At 43.6% G+C, this 19,614-nt stretch overlaps 2 protein-coding genes across 6 annotated transcripts in view; one reads left to right on the plus strand and one right to left on the minus strand.

The window, feature by feature from the left end:
- cdk12 (cyclin dependent kinase 12) overlaps positions 1–15,021 on the minus strand; it is a 15,210-nt gene extending 189 nt beyond the window's left edge. Inside the window, exons 1-14 of one of the 2 annotated variants that reach the window (XM_086185836.1) lie at positions 13,055–15,021; positions 10,199–10,873; positions 9,707–9,886; positions 8,719–8,858; positions 8,468–8,638; positions 7,752–7,941; positions 6,084–6,140; positions 5,684–5,785; positions 4,480–4,557; positions 4,279–4,395; positions 4,059–4,190; positions 3,639–3,865; positions 2,914–3,333; positions 1–1,301 (exon numbers count right to left, since the gene is read on the minus strand). The exon at positions 1–1,301 is cut by the window's left edge and continues 189 nt beyond it. In XM_086185836.1, the coding sequence (XP_086041962.1) occupies positions 883–1,301; positions 2,914–3,333; positions 3,639–3,865; positions 4,059–4,190; positions 4,279–4,395; positions 4,480–4,557; positions 5,684–5,785; positions 6,084–6,140; positions 7,752–7,941; positions 8,468–8,638; positions 8,719–8,858; positions 9,707–9,886; positions 10,199–10,873; positions 13,055–14,223 (4,077 nt within the window). In that variant the 5' untranslated portion in view covers positions 14,224–15,021 and the 3' untranslated portion in view covers positions 1–882. The remainder of the gene's footprint in view (positions 1,302–2,913; positions 3,334–3,638; positions 3,866–4,058; positions 4,191–4,278; positions 4,396–4,479; positions 4,558–5,683; positions 5,786–6,083; positions 6,141–7,751; positions 7,942–8,467; positions 8,639–8,718; positions 8,859–9,706; positions 9,887–10,198; positions 10,874–13,054) is intronic. The other variant, XM_086185837.1, reaches the window with a different exon arrangement.
- Positions 13,563–19,614, plus strand: part of fbxl20 (F-box and leucine-rich repeat protein 20) — a 19,917-nt gene continuing 13,865 nt past the window's right edge. The window contains exons 1-3 of one of the 4 annotated variants that reach the window (XM_086185840.1): positions 13,563–13,999; positions 16,921–17,104; positions 17,987–18,125. Coding sequence is in view for 2 of the 4 variants with exons in the window: in XM_086185838.1 (XP_086041964.1) it covers positions 17,063–17,104 (42 nt within the window). In the remaining 2 variants the exon portion in view is untranslated. Of the gene's footprint in view, positions 14,000–16,920; positions 17,105–17,986; positions 18,126–18,241; positions 19,322–19,614 lie in introns of those variants that run through there. The other 3 variants (XM_086185841.1, XM_086185838.1, XM_086185839.1) reach the window with 3 other exon arrangements.

Below are 19,614 nucleotides of genomic sequence, written 5' to 3' on the forward strand. Positions count from 1 at the left end.
AGCTAGCAGAGTACGTGTGCATTATGGAGCAGTCCATCATAGCGTGGTAGCTTCATGTTATCAGAGACAAGAACTTGAGCACTACAGGCTTGTTACGACACAGAGGGTTACTGCACTGTATGTAAAGGGAGTCAAATCTTCTGGTGTGCAGAGAACACATCTTGGTTCAGGCGAGTTAATGAGAGAATAGAGTATGGAACTGCCTTTTTTTTCTGAAATTAAAAAAAAAAAAAAAAAAATCGGCCCTGCAGGTGTGCAGAGTTGTAAGTGCCATCCAAAGCAGTAACGCTAGGCTGAGATCATTCGGGGGCCAGCGTGTTAAATTCATGGCTCTCTCGTATTTTCATCGGTGCGCCAGTCGCCTCAGATCTACTTCGTTTCAAGCTAATCGCCAGCGAGCTCTCAGGATCTCCTTCACAGAGAAGAGAAGGATGACTTCTACTCAACACCGAAAACCTCGTTAGAAGTCGGCACTGCAGTGGACATGACAATCATTTATTTTGGAAGAAAAGAAAAAAAAAATAAAGGTAGATCACAGGTGCTTTCAAAGTTGAGTGCCAGGGAGATGGCGTGCAACTTGGAAGCCGAACATCATTCAAGTCAGGGCCCATAGTGGCTGAGAAAGAGAAGGTAACTGCAGGTGGACAGTGTCTGTCAGTGACTGAGCAGAAACAACCCCCTGGAGACATCACATTATCGTTCAGATGTTCATCACCACACCTGAAAAAGCCCTTAATCTCTCTCTTACACAAGTGACATTCATGTTCAAAATCTTTAATTCAATTTTCACTACCTGCTCATGGTCCAGTGAGTCATAATCTGTAGGTGTCGCTCTGCCGTTCCCTTCAGTGCCATGAAACCCGTGTCTGTCTCACCAAGGGGTCAGCGGGCGGTTCCACGGGTAAAGCGGAGGTCCTGGTCTTTAGGGAACTGTGCTGTGGTGGCAGAGGCAGCAGTCACCAGTCCTGCTGGGGCCTCAGCTGCAGCCGGAGGTTTAGGTGGAGAGTCTGCAACCCAGGGTGGAGGGGGCTGTCCCCGGGCCGAACTGTCCACAGCGGGAGAGGGGTCCTTGCTGCGCTGAGAGGCCCCAGCTTCCGAGTCCTGTTGAGAGATGAGCTGGAGCAAAGCAGCAGCCACAGCGGGGCTGATGTCCTGGCCGGGCTGGATTTCAGACCCAGCTTGTTGGGCGTTTCCAATGGGTAGAGCTGATGGAGGTGGCCCGGGTGGAGAGGGTGGACGCTGCTCGCCAGATGGAGGCACCTGGTTGGCCCCGAGCAGTTTCTTTTTTGGCGCGGTACCATCTGAAGGGAGCCAAACGAGAGAGGACTACACGTTAGATGTCAAGGTATAGTAAGGAGACAGCATCACTACAAACACAACTGCTGAAGCTAACAACACGTATAGGCTACATTTACTTTGCAGTAACAGTAAAAATATATAAATGTGCCCTGCATGGGACTGCAGCAGGTTGACATTCCTACCTTCACCACAAGAGGGAGGGAAGAGCGAGTTGCATGTTTATATGGAGTACATTTTAAGTGCACTGTAACTATACGCTACTGTTTATGTCTTCTTGGCCGACTTTAATCTGCAAACGCTAAAAAATCATCAAACAAAAAAAACCCAGCAAGGTCTTAAAATATCTGATGTATAATCAAGCACGTCTTCCTGTGTATTTAATATAAAAGTTGAAGATGGTAAACAGTGTCTAATTTTAAGTTACTTATTAAATATGAATTAAACCATGCTAAAAATATATGTTGTAAAAATCTACCAAAACAAAAAGAGCATTAATTCATGCATGTAAGGTGCAGTATTTATTTTTAATGCCCTACAGGGAGAAAAAAGAAAAGTGACTCTGGTGAGAACACATTGGGAAGGGCATGTAAAACTGGATGAGTCGAAAGGGTGACTTAAGGAGAATATAAAGCATTATTAAAAGTAAGCCAAGACTGTCAAACCAGGGTGTAACCCCGCCCCCCGACTACTACTTCAGAAATAACCAGAAGAAAACAGGACCGTTACCATTCCAGTGCCAGCGGCATCGTAAACTGTTTATTCAAACGACTAATCACATTTTTAACTAATATCCGAGTCAGGGTGAACAGTTAAAACAAAAAATGAAAAAAAAAAAAAAAAAGAAAATGTGTGACAAAGCAAAGTTAAAAGAAATACATGCAGCTGAGGTCTAAAGATTCAAAACATTTGTTTTCACTTGATAATTTATTAGACTTTCTTCATAAAAAGGGTGACAGTACAGTCTGTTTAGAGCAACATTACTTCCTGTGATGAAGACTTGACACCTGTTTGATAATGAAAATGAAGTGAGGAGGAGTGGAAATGGGACAGATACAGAAACAAAGACCGTGAGAAAGAAACAAGGAAGAGGGTGAAACACGGAAGGGTACAATACAGTGTGAACCTCTGCATTCCGAAGAATGACACTAGACGTTAACGTGATTTATTGTGTACGCCAGTGGGAGACGTCCATGTGCACCAAACCATTTCCTGGTAACTATGGTAACATGAAGACACTAGACAGACATTTAGATTTTTTTTTTTTTTTTTTTTTTGTGTGTGTGTTTTGCTTGACTTTTTTAAATTTTCTTTTTCGGATGGGGGGTGGTATACAGGGACAAAGGTGGGTATGAGTTTAGGAATGTCAGGGATAAAGGAGGGGTGGGGGTGCATGACAGGTCTAATTACCAAGTTAATTTACTTAATTGATCATGTTGATTTCATCATTTTGTCTAAATATTAATTTTAAAGTGAAAATAAAAAAAAAACCTGAGCACCAAAACTCAGTCAACTTTTTGTTCTCTTCTGACTTTCTTTATTCTTGAAGTCCCCCGTGATCTCCACCAGACCCTTGTTCCCCTTTTTTCACCTTCTAGAGACTAAACCCAGACTTGCCCTTGCGATCAGTAGTAGAGGCGGATGAACCGCGTGTTAGTGCCTCCTCTGATTGGACGCCATTGCTCTCATCGCCTTGCTCCTCGGTTTGTGGCTTGATTAAATGGCCCAAAAGAAGAGCCAGCAGATTGGCCTGGTCCTCCTGGATGTGAGGTGGATCTCCAGATGTTGGTGAGAGCTCCTGGGATTCAGACAGCTCTAAGGCCTGGGACCTGGAAGCAGCCTGGGCCTGGTCCTCTGGAGCCCCCTGGTGGTCAACAGCCTCACTGAGCGCAGACAATGACTGGCTGAGAGCCTCAGGATTAGAGACGTTAAGGAGCTGGGCCACCTGAGGCAGGCTAAGGTCTGTCTGTCCCTGGAGGAGGTTGAGCAGTAGCGCCATCTCTGTCTGGTTCAGCTGCTCTGTAGCAGCACCCAGACCTGAATGCATACATTCACAAAGCACAATTAGAATTACAACAGTAAAATGATGTAACAGTCAAAAAAAAAAAAAAAAAAGGAAGCATGTTTCTGTCAAATCATCCTAAATTACTTTACATATGCAAACAGTGCAGCAGCTCACAGGAGGTGGGTTCATAGACACAGTAATAACAAGGACAATCATAAAAAATAAAAGCAGAGGCAGCATTCACTTTCCTAAAACAAGCAGAATTAGCAACTGTTTCGATGGATCGTCTGTAGACGACCAGTACTCTGGTTAAATGCCTTTGAGAGGCAGCTGTTACCTGACAACTCACTCTCTGTGATGGCTGCGGTGGGGGGTTTTCCTGGGGGAGGTGGTGGTGGGGCTCCAGGTGGGCTGCTTTGGGGCCGACTGTTTTCTCCAGTGGAGGTCCCTGACACCTCTTTACGGGGCACTTTGGGCACAGGCACATCCTCGGGCAGCCCGCTCTGACGTGCACGCCGTCTCTTCTTACTCCACAGCTCGTGGCAGTCTTGGTGGTGAGGAAGACTGGAGGGAAAGTATCTCATTAATCAAAAAGAACGAGACAGTTAAACAAAATAAAAATACAGAAGCTACAAAATGGATTATTTCGCATCTGTGCATACAGGATATGAATGGAGCTGAATATGAGTTGTGTTTATGCATCCTAACAGTTTTGACATTGTGAGGCAGGCAGCGCAGACGCCAGGGATCTACTGACTCAGGTGGCGGCATCTTGCTGGGCTCCACATCGCTGAGGAAGTCACTGTTAAGCGCAAGCTCAGCAGTGCAGCGCCGTGCAGGGTCAAGGGTCAACATTCGGTCCAGCAAGTCCAGGGCAGGGGTGGGTAAACTGTTGAGAGCAGAACAGAGATTTCAACTGCGGAAACTGACCAAGAGTGGAGCACAGTTGCTTGGGGAAGCTTGACATGTACACATACAAGGCAAACTCCTCTCGCAGTCGCCGCCTATACTGTTTCTTGGGTTTCATGGTGTTGAAGAGGGGAAGTTTGATGACATCGGGCCAGACTGCAGGGCAGGGACTCCCACAAAGACGGCTGCCAGACAGAAGGACATGAGGTCAGCGGTGAGGAAACACAGCAAATGACTTGAGATGCAATGTTCAGGATGGGCCGGCCTACCTGATGAGCTCCAGCTGCAGAAGCTCCTGGTTAGCTTGAAAGATGGGCCTCTTGGTGAAGAGTTCTCCCAGAATGCACCTGAGGCGTGACAGGCAACAGGCAGAGACAATTAGACAGTCCCACTGAACAGTTGCTGTCTTGCAAATTAAAAAAACATGTCAAAATGTGTAAATAAGTGCAAGTGGATTTAAAAAAAAAAAAAAAACGGGGATTAAGTGCACAGCTTCAGCATGAATATTCAGCTTTCAGTTTTCTGCTAAAAATCAAACTGATTTGCATGTCAAAGATTTAATCATGAGAGTCATGAGAGTCATGAGAGCATAAAAGTAAAAATCAAGCTTCTCATGCCTGGCTTGGTTGAAATTGCCTCTTCATGCCCACAAAGCTTTAGGGTAAGAAAACTAACAGGCTCATCGTGCCGCAAACATCCAGTCTGCTCATAATACATGACTTAAAAAGATGCTCTACTTATCTGTATTGTTTATTTCCGTATTAGATTTGTTTTCCTTCCATTCATTTAAAGTATCACAGTATACCAAGGTGGCAGGGAAGCTTTCATCTAGTAAGAGGCTACTGGGAAGGCAGATGTGCAGTCTGGCACATCACTTTTTCAAAAACCGACAGTGCAGCTCTTCTGTTTTCCATTCGTCTGAATTTATTAATTGTTTTCGAGATGAAACAGACACCTATTCAAAGAAAATGATGGGAAAACTGACACCTACTCTTGGTTTGAAATTTAAAGGCGTTTCTAAAATTAAAATATGCACCCATTTGCTCATATATTAGATATATTTCAAATAATTGTGAGGTATAGCACAAGCACACTGCACTAAATCAACACTAAAAGCAGCTTATAATGCTCAGTCTCAGCTGTTTGAGAGAGCCATTGATTTCTAGTGGTCAAGTGGGAGGCTACGTTAAGTCCATCCCATTCACTTGAATCAGGGTTGACAAAATATGAGGAAAAGTAAAGTACAACAGCATCAAGAATTACAGCCTCCAAAATAACCATGAAACTAAATCAACACCCTCAAAGTGATTTAATACCAAAAATGAGCATTTTTATCTTCCAAAGAGAGGATTTGTTGCCATATAATGTGTTTGTTCTTCACTGAGTGTAGCTGATGAATTGGCAAGCAAGTGTTTGTAAAGAGGAAGTAATGTCAGTATGCATGAACCAACACATGGGGAATTGGTAACTCACCCACAGCTCCACACATCGATGGCTGGAGAGTACCTCTCCTCTCCCAGCAGCAGCTCAGGGGGCCGGTACCATAGTGTGATTACTTTATTAGTGTACGGCCGACTGAAGGGAGGGAGAGAGTGAGCGGAGTGAGACTCAGCATTCATTTGTGGAGCATGTCTGCCCCCTAGTGACCAAACAACAACAATTCAGTTGGATTCTCTCTGAAAGACGCATCTAGCGCCATCTAGTGGAGAGTCAACGATAAAGGCGGCGCATGAAGAGGTCTACGTCCACCGTGGCTATACTCCATTTAAAGACGCACTAATAAATCTGATGTCCATGTTTCAGAGGCGGGCAGACAAGTTCTACCTAAAGAAAACAGGGTCAAACATGCAGATGACAAACACTCTTATCTTACCTTTCCTCTGAATTGTAAAGCCGAGCCAAACCAAAGTCAGCCAGTTTGATCTGACCCCTGAACAAAGAAACAAAGATAACAAAATCTGAGATTAGAAGCAGCGTCACCAACTGCTGACAACCCCCCCCCCCCAAAAAACCATCAAATTATTAACTACCTCTTCAACAACAGCAAACACTTAACTCATCTTGCTGATTTGAATATTTGAGGTGTGAGTAATATGCAACGACAAAACTTACCATTTCTTGAACCTGTGTTTATTTTTTCATTTAGCATGCAATGTAGCATGACAATAGTATTTCATCTCATTGAATCATTCAAATATGCCACAAATGTCTGAACTCCATTCGGTGAGCTGAAGAGCTGCAGGGCCAGAAGAGCAAACTGGAACGTGACTTCATAATTTCTAATTTCAGTTATCCTGCAAACCCTTCAATGTTCTACCCTTTATTACTGGCACACTGGATTTAGACAACATTCTATATTCCTTCATAGCAGTTCTGTGCTGTGTCTAATTACTAAAACTGCATAATGTTACCTTGCATTGTGGTCATTAGCATTGGGCTGCTTCTGGATTTGAAACGGTTACAGACAGCAGCTGCCTTTCAACCCACTGTGGGACAATAATGGATGTGGGTAACTTTGGTTTATAGCCAATGATTCAGCGAGACCGCACAACTTCACAAAACATGATGAATCTACCGCCGATGTGGATGGTTCATCCGAAACTACTTTGAATCTAATGGACAGAGTGACAAATGCCTGGCTGCTCCCATAAATGGAACGACTCAGTCAGCTCACCGATAACTTCTTATATCTTAGTCCTGGTGTCTTTATCTAAAGTTGGGTTTATTCCTGAGTGAAGCAATCAAAGAGATTCTGGGTCATTTTCAGGTCTCAGTCAAGGGGCTGTTCACAATGCAAGACTGTCAGAAACTATTTTTCTGCCATGAGGATACTGCAGTGTGAGGGCTTTCGGGACAGATTTAATGTCACTATCCGGATCAGAGGCTGGATCTCGGTCTCAAATTGAAACACGAAATCCAGCAGTGTGAAAGGAACCACAATGAATGTAGGACTATACAAGTAATCGAGAGTGCCACCTACAAATTGTGAAATGTGTCACAACATAACAGTTTTGTACATAACCCATAACAATCACGCATTAGTTACAGTGAAAATGAAGAGCACATAAATCCTAAATCACAAGTCATGCGAAATTGTCTGTCCAAGTAGGCACAAAATGGTTCAGCCCTATAAATGTTGAGCAGAAACCTGCAATATTCTACGAGAGCAAGTTGACCAGGAGGAGTCACCAAGCAGATACGTATTTCATTCGTTGCCATCGCACGAGCAGCACTTCAGGCTAAAAATAAAGCTTATTTCTAGCAAACGCTGCAAAATGTATTTAGCTTGTTTTTTCAGTGCAAATCACAACATGCACTAGTTCTACCACCTAAAGATTCCTCTCCACCTCCGTGTTGATTTATTCCTCCCAAGTCATACTCGATCACAAGTCTGAGTTCCAGAGTCCCCGGCAGGGTGTGAAGACACTGCATTATCCAGTGTATGCATTCCAACAATGACAATATCAATAATCCATTGAAAGTGTTGTTATATTTGTTGTCTCCTGTGTTTCAAAGTCCTCGGCTCTGCAGCAGTAATTACCTGTTGTTTAGCAGTATGTTGGAGCATTTAATATCTCTGTGCAGGAAGTTGTTCTTGTGGCAGTAGTCCAGACCCTCCATCAGCTGACGCATGAAGCTACGAATGTGCTCATGGGAGAACTGGACCAGGCCCGACTCCAGCAGGCCCATAAGGTCATGGTCCATGTACTCAAACACCAGATAAAAGGCCCCTAAAAAAGAGGCATGGTGGATTCACACAAGGAAAATGCATATCTTAATCTGGAACCTAGAGCTAAGTTGCCCTTGAGCAAGGTGCTTAAATTGCCTAATATCTGCTTCTTAACAGCCTCTGGTATTATTCAGACATTTTTACTGAACTACAGAGCTTTCATTCAATTTGAAGTGAAATTCCCATCCCTGTTCCACTCATCTCAAGAGGAAAATGTCAATGCTGCTTTCTTTGGGTTCAAATTTAAAAGTTTGATGCAGAAAAACAAAGCGGGAAGCACAAAATTGGGCAATAAAACGTAATTACAGTGACACGTGAAATTTTGTGTGTCTGTCGTGACTCTACAAATGTGGATGCAATTTATCTAAAATATTTGTCTTTCAAGTGTATTCTCAGAGTGAAATGTTACCCAAACTCTAAACATAAATATATCCACTGCTCCATAAACTACAGTAAACGATGTACAGTGGTACAAAGGGTCACGATGCAAAGAGCACACATACCCATGTGATTGTAAGCCCTCGTACCTTTATCTTTCTTAAAGTCGAGTGCATCCTGCTTGTCAGTCACAATCTCCTTCATGTTGACAACACTGCGGTGTTTGAGCTGCCGCAAGATCTTGATCTCTCTGATGGCTGTGATGGGGAAACCTTCTTTTTCATTGTCTAAGCGCACTTTCTTCAGAGCCACCAGTTCACCTGGTTGGAGAGAATATTGAAGAATTACATTACTGTTTGTTTTCATCCAAAAAAACGATCATTTATTATGATTTCCTTACCAGTATCTTTGTCCTTGGCCTTGTACACTTGGCCGTAGGTGCCTTCCCCAATGATGCCGATTATATCAAATTTATCTACACATCGTTTGCCCCAGTCACTCAGGTTATGTTTGCGCTCACCATATCTGGGGCAACAAATCCTGGGAAGCATCAAAAGAAAAAAAATCAATCAGGTTTACACTCGGATTAAAGACCAAGAAGGTTTCTACATCCCTCTGGTTCTTTGTCAACCCTGCCCCCACTTTCCACCCCTGCAAAAAACCCGTCTCACAAATTCCTGGAAAGTTGAGAAAACTCATCAAAAATCAGCGCATACTGCTGAAGGGGACAAGGTTTGCGAAAGGAAAACAACAGCTCACTTAAGCTCCTTTCCTACTTGCCAAAAAAAAAAATGCTAACGTTGTGCTTTTGTCTGCATTGGGAACAGCCTTAAATCAGCATTCACCCCTTGGTCAAACAGCCCTGCAGTAAACATGAGTTTTTATTGGCTCCAGGTCTGATTGGCACTGATGTGAACACAAGACTTGGCTGAACTGCTGATGTATTTGGCTGCACTAATTTGTGACCCGCTTCCAGTTTTTCCCATCTCAGACCCACATCTGACAAGCAGTGAGGGCTCAACAATCAACAATATACATGGAGGAGATGAAAGCTTGTGGCTTATGCCTTTAACTTCAGTATCATTTTGTCCAAAAATTAAAGCACATCCGTATTCAAGGAGTGCTCTAATGTTGTTAAGTTGCCATTGAGTTTAAAAACTTGACTCAAGCATGATACACCATCGCTGTCCCTCAGGCTGCTTTTACCTCCTCCTCCTCCTCCTCCTCCTCCTCCTACTCCTACTACTACACCACCAAAAAGTTAAAGCATTTTCATAACAAAGACTGTATTATCTCTGTGCTGCAGCTGCAAGCCTGACCACAAAGCCTAACCGTGACCACACTTGTTAAATATTGCCCTGCCCTTGGAGGAAATAAACTAAACTCACTTTGGTCTCTTCTTAAGGGTTGTCTGGGGTAGTGGTGGAGCCTGGTGGACAGGCAACTGTGGGGGTGACGAGTCAATTCCAGGCAAGGTTGGCGGTAGTGGAAGGTCAATGAGTGATGGCCGGTTGCGAACTTCCTTCTCCTTCCTAGTTGGCCTCTGAGGATGGGTGGACTTCTTTGGACTGCCGTTGAAAAACACAGTATTATTTAAAATCATCTGATTTCAATACCAAAGCATAGTTGTTGACAATAAATAACAGAGGAAAAGTGTGCAACGTAGAATGGCTATAAGAAACGTGTGGGCTTCAGACCATGATGCAATGTCACTGAATGTGGGCTTAAAAATGGCATCCTTAGGTATTTGCAACACTGGAAATCTTCTGATGTGAAGAATAATTCATAAAATCATGAAAATACTAAAGGTGATGACTGAGTGGTTTGTTGTGATACCACTGAGTAGTATCGCCTGTGTTTTGAGGAGGGTAACTTCTCACCTGTCCTGAGTGTTTCCCAGCAACATGGGTGGTAAAGGCAAGGGGGGCAGAGTCGACGTCTTGAGCGGGGTCTGTCGGACGGGGCTGCGTGTGGGCATCGAAGCTGGTGATTTAGGTGGGGCAGAGGGTGTAGGAGGCTGAATATTTGTTTCTGCCTGGGGTGGTGGTGGGACTGGGGTGGCTGGAACAGGTGGCACAGGGGGAGAGGGCTGAGGCGGGGGAGGAGCAGGAGAGCTAGCAGAGCAGGGCAGAGGTGCAGTAACCTGATCTTCACCACTGGGAGCATCCTGTGGTAATTGCGTAGGTGGTGGGGGCTGAGATTCGACTGGTGCTGCTGCCGAGTCTCTTTCAGAATGTTGAGTTTCCACTTTAGTCGGGCGTGAGGAGGTGGTGGAGGTTGTTGCTTTGCGTGCTGAAGGAGGGGTAGCACCACCACCAGTAGCCCGAGCAGCCGCCTCAGCAGCCTGCCGTTCCTTCTTCCTGCGACTCAGCTCTGCACCCAAGCTGGAGTTCAGTGGCAATCTTGAGGAGGGGGGAGAACGGCTGGCAGGTCGGCTGCTGTGGGAGCCGCCCCCTGCTCCCACAGAGGAAGTGTGCCTCTTGCTACGAGAACGAGAAGAAGAGCGACGAGTAGAGTAGAGCAGAGGGGATCGACTCCTGGAGCGGCCTGAGCGTCTACATAGAAACATTAAGGGGGGGAAAAAAGTCAATTCCAAAGACAATGTCATGAATCTCTTGTTGGTAATGAAGCTTCTAGAGGTCAATATCCTCATTCAGTATTTGTCATGCTTTCTGAAAGGGTTAAAAAAAAAAAACTGCTTTCATCTAGACAACCTGTTGGGCAAGAAATGGCGGCACAAAATGAAAGGAAAACTAACACATGTAGACTATTTGATTTGCAAAGTAACAGATGTTTCAAAGTCAAAGTTAAGGTTGGTTGTTAAATGAACAAAAGGGTAGAACGTTAACATTTTTGTTCTGAGTCATCTATTCATGGAGAAAAAGCCACTGTCGTCATTTAACCCTGAATTAACCAACAGAAGGCCGTGCTTGGATGTTCTCAGGGCTGTACGGTTCAGATGGTACAAAAGAACCTACTCGTGGCACAACTTTTCCTTACTCAAGGTGCAACTGGACATTATGGCTGAATTTTTAAGTGATGAAAAAATGAAAAACTTATTTTATACATAATGAAGACAATTCATAACTGATGATACTTAAAGTTTCGAAAATGTGGCTACTAAATGAGCAAGGATCCACTCTGCGTTTGCCTCTCTTGAACGCCCACATTCTGTACTCTACTCATCATCAAAAACAAGGCAAATGAACTTGGCTGTTAATGGACGGGGACTCATCATCCACGCAGTTGTGAAACCCCCCCCCAAACACACCCTTACAGTGTGTATACTGACATCTTACTGCTACTGCCTGCCGCTCCTGACACCGCCTTCAACTTAACCACCACCCCCCAGGCATTTACAAATGTCATGGAGCTACAACTTCAGCATATGGAACCGTCTACAACATCCTGACTGACAACCTGCTTTATACCAGCAACGATCTACTAAAGAGAGACGGGATTTTAGGTTCAACGGGTTCGCCTGATTTAATAATTTATAATGCAGGTTTGGTAAATCTAACAGGCCAAATCTGGATGGTAACTCATGATGTGTGCCAAGACTACGCCAAAATATTAGGGTGGCTCCCAATACGATGCTCTCATAAGACAGTACTGCAGGGACGACGTATCTGGAGGCCAACCAGGAAGTTACCATGGCAATGGGTCCCCTAAACCAAGTGTCAATCGGGTTTTCGGTCATTGCAGAATATAAGTTCCATAGCAAAAAAAACAAAAGAACAACTTCGATACTAATATGTTTTGTTCAAAATGAACACCACTTTTATGTTTTTTGACGTGTAATTTTAACCATTAGACGTACAAACCTAATATGCTGTTAACGAACTGCACCATACATGGAGGACATCACCACAACTCGCTTCACATTTCTGTCTTCCGGGGTGATGGCGCTTAACGTCTGCGACAACCTCCAAGGTCTCGCTTAGCCATTTGTTTGCCACTGCCATCTACGGCGGATTGGCGTAAAACAGAAATTTTGACGCCGACGAAAAAAACAGTTACTTGCCCCTTTTAGGACTCATTCCCGCGCCGCTCTACGTTTCAATATTGATACAAACACACTACATTTATTCTTGGATATACTACGAGACATTTATTCTACAATACAATATAATATCTATAAAAAAAAAAACATAAATACTACATTGGAAAAAAGCAGGAATTATGCATTCTGCACTGCCATATCAGCCAACTAAGTTGAAACAATGTAAAGAAAAGTCCATTGTCTCAGCTTAGTTCTTCATTGACTATATATTTGTCTAAATGACAGCAGGGGAAACCATATACTCGATAACATGAGCTGTTTCAACGACAAACGAAAACATTTTGTGCTGGTTTCTAGACGCCACATCACAAAAGGAAGTATTCTGATAAATTAATTTCAATATTTTGTCCCAACCCTTGTATTTTCTCAGCTTCCACTTTTATAATTGTTTATACCGTTTCTATCTTTTTACTTAAACAATTACGCCAACATTTAGCAAAGGTGTATTGATGCCACATCACAAGAGCAACTATCATGATATATTACACTATCAATATTTTGTCCTAGCTCTGAAAAATTTTACTAAATGTGGCCTGACATGGTTAATTGGGTTATTTCTCCTTAAAAACACTCCACACGACAGTTCCTATTCTAAGCCCCATGTGTCCAAGTGAGGGTGTAGGTGATGTAACATCCAATCCAGAATATTGCGAGCTCTGTAAAGCATACTCACCGAGACATGGGGCTGGTGCTGGAGGACCTGCGGTTACCATAGGGACTGATGGAGCGTCTCCTTGAGTAGGGGCTGCTGTCTCTCTCATAACTGGAGGACCGGTGTCTGCTGCCGTAGGGGCTGTCTGATCTCTGTCTGCTGCGGTGAGACATGTCCCCATAGGGACTGGGGCTCTGCTGGGCCGCTCTACGCCTGGTGTAGCTGTCATCCCCTTGTTGGCTGTATCCACCCCCAAGTGGACTGTCACTTCCAGCCCCTCTTCTGGGACTGGGTGAGAGAGCAGAGCTGGTGCCCTTCCTGCGAGGACTCCCCCTACTTGACTTGCCCTTAGGGCTCGACTTGTGGCTTTTAGAGGACTTGTGGTGACTTCTGTCTGTCCGACTCCTCTGGGAGGAGCTGTGACTGCCTTCCCCCCGACCCTCTCTCCTCTGCTGTCTCTCTTTACGGGACTTCCCTGAGCGGCTGCTCTCCTTGCTGCGAGATGAGGATGTGGAGGAAGTGGTACTGCCTACACTGGCTGCAGGTGGTGCCTGGGAGGAGAGTAACAGCTCACCACGTTTAGATTCCCCCTCTTGTAGGGCCTGGCGTTTGGATGAGGAGCCTGATGGGGCAGCCCTTTCTTTGCTTGTTCCAGAAATTCCTTTCTCGCGGTCTTTGCTTGTCTTCTTCTTATAACCATGTTCCCCATTTCCAGAATCTCTAACTTTGTTAAGGTCCTTGGACTTTTTACGAGAGTGTCTGTGTCCCTTGTTCTCTCTACTACCAGCGTCTCTGGCAAGTTCATCCCTACTGTAGTCAGGTGAAGGCTCGAGTCTGTCCACGCCCAACCTATCAGAAGGCCTGGAGGACGGCGGGTCAGAGAAAGTGTCAGAGTCCGAACTGATATCGTCGTACTCCACCAGAGGCTTCACCGTGTTGACACCAGGAGGCGCCGTATCGCCGAGGGTAAAATCTTCGGATCCCGGTGCCGCCGAGGATTCGCGATTATGTTTGGTTGATTTATGCCGTTTACGTTTTGAAGAGGACATTGAGGCTTTTAACTGCACCTTACCGTCTTTGCTCGTCATGTCTCCCGCAGAGGTATGAGACAAGGCCTGGGTCTGGTGTGACAAACCGATGCTAGATTCCGACTTTCTCTTGGTCCCATGGTGTCGTTCCGACCCAGGCATCCCTCACGCCGACTTCAGTACTTCCTTACTGCGAGTGGGCCTTTGTGGTCCAGGAAAGTCATTAACGAGGGAACAGTTGCTACTCCAACCGCCAATACTCATGCAATGTGTTACGATACGTTAAGCAGAAACAAGGCAAGGAAATACACAAAATAAACACACCAGGCCGCTCACGTCCAGTCCTCCTCAATGTCAGTTCATTCCACTTGAATCGCCGACATAGCTCCTCATCGGAGAAAAATACCACAGTGGTTTTCCAGCGTTGCAAAGTATTTACTTTGACTGAGTCAGTGAATGAAAAATCCCAACCAAACATTGGAGCATTGTGGTGTCGTCTCCGTCTCAATTTAGCTAGCACCGCTAGCTAATGCTCGGCAGCTAGCGAGCTGACTCGTGAAAAAGAAAAAGTCCCTTTGTGAAAGCTGTCCTTGTCCGGTGCCAAGTTAAATAAAGGTATTATTATTCCACAGAATTACGGTCTTAGCTTTCAGAAACCAGCAAGTGTCTTCATTAGAAGACGCTCGTTTCTCGAACAAAATGAAAACTTGACCCGGTTGGTACTGTTTACATGTTCCCTTTAATGTACGTTTTATCCCCTATAAATTCAATAATGATTAGAAATTATAGTATTTTCGTGTGCAGTAGATGTTCCAGTTTATTATCAATGGCTCTGGGAATCAACCAGGCCTATATTTAGGGCGATGCTAGTGGATTTAATAACATCCACAGCCCTATCTGCAGGAGACTACAAACGCCATTATGGCTCCTGTGACTAGCAACTTCTGCGCACAGCGAAATGAACCGGAAGCCGGAAACCTGTCAATCTGGGTTGTGTCTTAGCAACGGCCTATCACAGAAAGAAGGCCCGCCTACTGGGCTGTTGGTGGCGCGCCAACCCGTGAAGAATTTTCCGAATGATAGACTGCATCCTTAAAAGTAATAATTTGAGCCAGTCAATAAAGTAGACTGTTGGTATATTGAAGGATTTGTTTAACTGACACGTGAAATGAAATAAAACATACGTGGTACAAGCGTCACAGGACGTTTGCATTTCAGGATTTTCACATCGTATTCTTCCAGGAAGCAGGCTATATTTAGACAACTTCTTTGACATTTCAGAATGATATCAGTTATACTAGGAATAATTGAATAAAATTGAAATGATATGAATATGTAAAATAATACAAAACTAATCTTAATGTGAATATAATTTACATGAATATCAAAAATAAAATATAAATCCAAAGCTCTAAAATTGTTCAAATAACAGTGAATTACTACATAAATCCAACACAAAATATAAGGTAGAAATACTTGGACACAAAGTCATGAGACCTCCACAGCAACTTTTATGTGACTTAAATCTATTCTTCTCAAAGTCTTATGTGATTCATCATCCCCACACCTGTTCCCCTGGCACCACTTTAATGAATCAAGTTATATGTATATAATAATAATAATTTTTTTTAAAAAGGACAAAAGCAATGCTTGTGTTTTTCTATACACCAAAAGTAACTGCTGGCTAATAGGACATTAATTTTAATGACAGGTTAAAAATAGATCAAGAGGTTGGCTTCACCATGCTGATGGAGGCACGCTGTGTCAGTTTAGGGTCCATGGAAACAGAATCACCTTTCAAACTTATGTTCCTTCTTACTCTTTTTCCACGCACAGTACAACATTATACTCTGTGACGCGTGCCTAATTATTTTAAGCAGTATGGCATTAAAGTTAAAAACTCATCAAGTCAGATTTTCCAAAGGTGGAGAGAGAGAGAATGAAATAACTAGAATTCTTTGTTCTGCTGTGGCGTAGTAGAAGGTTCAAACCAGTATGAGTTCACTCATTTCAGTCATTTTACGTTACATTGCAGCACTCCGCCGCCCCCCCCCCCCCCTCCCCTCCGTGACGATGACGTAAATTGACGCGTCACCGTTCTGGATGCTGATTCAATGCGCTGTCACACCTGGGCGTGGTCTACGACAAACGAGGAAGTGAGGTTTCTATCTGCAATAACAAAGTTATAATGCATGTTTGAGAAAAGAAAAGAAAAAAAAACAAATGAGATAATAAAGTGTTAAATAAGCATTTAAAGTATCCGAGACCGCCCATCTCTTTCTGTGGTTGCTATGGCAGCTATTTACACGTTTTTGGATAAACCATGAATGCTTTGGCCCACGATTTAATGGCAGGAGGGGAAATGCCCATGTTTATTATTTGGTAGGCTTTACAGAAAAAGCAAACTTATATGTACGCTCACATAAATTAATTGACGTCCTTGTGTCTCGTTTGCTGTCAAATCTATAGTGAGACGGAATAAAAATGAAGCAAAACTATATTTTAACTGTCCTAGATGGGTCTTATTAGCTGCTACGTGAGCTGTCAAAAATGTTGACAGCTCGATTTAACGTTATCGCTCCCCAGCTTCGTGCTGGTTGAAAGCGCCAGACAAGTAGATGAGTTGGTAGTTATTGTGCAGTGCGCCTCACTACAATTTATTAATAATTTATTGATAATGTAGGCGTGCTTCTAGCTCAATTTTAGGTTGCCAGATCCTGTTCCTGTTGGGGCTATTGTGTGGATAGATGGGAAGCCTGTATAGGAGGAGGAGGTGAGGGCGAACCAAGCCAATAAGGGCTGGCTGATGCATGTAGCCCATTATTTTAGCAGAAACACGACTTGTTGTTTGTCTTACAGACAGACAAACTACGGCATTTCACTCCGGGGGCTACCGAAAGAACGGTAGCATGATAGTCGTGGAGGGGAATCGGCAGGAAGAGTGCTGCATTTTACTGCGTCCATACCGGATTCATTGAGTCGGTAACCACCAGCGTCCGACATGGGGAAGGAGGTAAATGGTGTTTCACGGAGCCGGTTTGAGGTGAGTTAACAGCCTGTATTAACTGACAGTCCTTGACACACATTTAGCAAAGTCGTTACAAACGTGAGAATTCGGGCCTGCATGTTTGTCGCCGTATTTATTGTAAGAAAAAAATGCGCTCACGGGGAGGCTACTGATGCAGCTTCCGCAGTCAGTGTTTGGGATTAGGTCAAACATTGTTGTTTTGTCCCGACAACATCATTTCGCTAGGCCTGACATGTCATGTCGTTGTGCAGGCAGGTCGGTGTTTCCCAGCTAAGCCTGTCGCACTGCTCGGGAGTGAATATCGAGGTTTTAAAGGTCCAAAAATGTTTCGCTTTGCGCCATCAAAACAAAGACAATGAGGCTACACAGAGCACGCCGAGGACAGCTCGTAACATACTCACAAAGAGGCGCGTTGACTTTGGTTAGCTAGGATGGTGAAGTTATGTTATATATCCCCTTATACATTGGAGCATTTGTTATTTTATGCGACTTTTGTTATGAGCCTGGTTGTTGTGACTATCCATGGCCGCTGCGGTCGTGGGGGCCTCGGGTTGTGACTGCTACATGCACCCCCCCCTCCCTCCCGTATTAGCTCTCAACTAAAACCTAATAGGCCCAAGCTGTAACAATGTAACACGTTTTATAAAGTACACCCGTCTGTCATAAGCTATAGCTGCATCTATATGAGGCTTGTATGTCAGTTGTTCCACAACATGTAGCATAAACTTTGTGTCGCAGCCACGCAAGCGTAGCTGAATTTTTTTAGGGTGAAAACTTGTACACACAAGCTATGGATCCGGTGACACTGTCCTGCGTAGCCTGAGCACTTGGCGTTGTTTAATCCCTTGCTAGCGTGGGATTTGTGTGTGGTTTTATTTATTTTTAACGGTGCAACAGCTGACTACTCAGAAGATTCAGGCCGTTACCTTCTGGCCCGACAGCTGCGGGAGAACTGCGAAGCTACAGGAGGTTTAAGTCAGAGATTACCGGATGTAGAGCGACTTCGCCTTCAAAATAAGAGTAGATATTTAGGCAGGTAGGTTTCATGTTTTTTTTAATGATTTGAAAATTTCTTTTATCAAAATATTTTGATATCTTATGTAGCTTTAGTGAGTTATGGTCCCCTTCACAACTTTTAATGTAAGGCTCAGTTTTTGTTAAATGTGAGTCATACTTTTAAATTTAATCTTCAACCTTAATTACATCCATGCAATGAATATTACCGACTATAATGTTGTTCATAGTAAAACTATTTGCTGAGTAATAATGATAAATATGATACCAAGAATAGTTTTCAAACATTTCCACTTCCATTTTTACCTCTAAGGGACAATTTTAGGTACCGATGGGTACATTTGATTTGATTGATAATTTACGGAATATGAAATTAAAAACTGTAAAGATCCTCTTGGCTTGCGTCAGTTGTTGACACTGAAAGCAATTGAGAAATTGGGTCAAAGATAGGCTTCAAGTCATTATTGTCACCTGTTGTTCTAATGTTCCTAAACTGTCAAAATAACTAAAATTATTGTGTCCTAGCATATACAATGTCATCTCAGATTGTCAGAAAACAACGTGGTCAAATGATTTTTACTTGTCACGTTGTCTGACTGTCACTTATTTTGAAAGGAGTGACTGGTGTTTCCTGTTGCGTCCTGTTTGACTTGACTGCTCTGCTGACAAAGTGTTCTGTTGTATACCACCCATCAACAAAAGACTGCAGCTGCCTGAAAAGAACATAATCATAATTCCACGAAACTTTATTTCCCAGTTCATGTGAATATTCAAATAATATCTACACTGTGATTGACATCATCAGTTGATGTATCAAGCTGTTTTAGTGTTTTTAAGACTAGCAGAGCAGTTTAAACTGTGGTTCAGAAAATAATGTTAATGTCTGACAGCTTTTTCTGTAGGTATATCATGATTAAGTTCCTCTCCTCTACACCTGAAATAGAAATAGAAATTGAGTATCTGACTTGAGTTTTGCTGCGGATTAACATCAGTTTAGAGGTTAAAATGATCTACTTTTCATCCGAGCCTGGTGTCTTTTTAGGAAATGACATAAATAAGTGTGTTTTCTAAAAATATTTCTGTTTTTTGTTTAGTTGTCAGTTCAGTCCTTAGCTGGAGGTTACAGCTCACCCAGCTTTTTAGCCCATGCAAGGTCTGCTTCACTGACTTCAGCTGACCAGTGGAGAAAACATAATGCTCACATTCATGCAGCATCAGGTTCGTTTTATGTTAGGCTACAAAAGGGGACAATATATGCCCGTTGACCATCTTTGGAAATGGCCCTGGATTATTTGGCTAGAAAGTAGTGCTGAAGAAGGCGAAGGCTGTCAGAGTCACTTTGCCCCAAATCCAAAAGCTTAATGTCTGTCTCTTCTTCCTCCTTTAAAATTTTACACGTCTGTGCTGGCAGGCAGCCTCTGCGTGGACACGTCTGTGTATGTTTATCAGAGAGACATAGAGAAGCTTTGACCTGGAGCTGACAGGATTTCTAAGGTTCCGGCCATTAAATT

Source organism: Aulostomus chinensis, chromosome 18, assembly GCF_037954235.1.
Source record: "Aulostomus chinensis isolate RoL2024-O1b breed Wild chromosome 18, RoL_Achi_v1.0, whole genome shotgun sequence".
Lineage (NCBI taxonomy): Eukaryota > Metazoa > Chordata > Actinopteri > Syngnathiformes > Aulostomidae > Aulostomus > Aulostomus chinensis.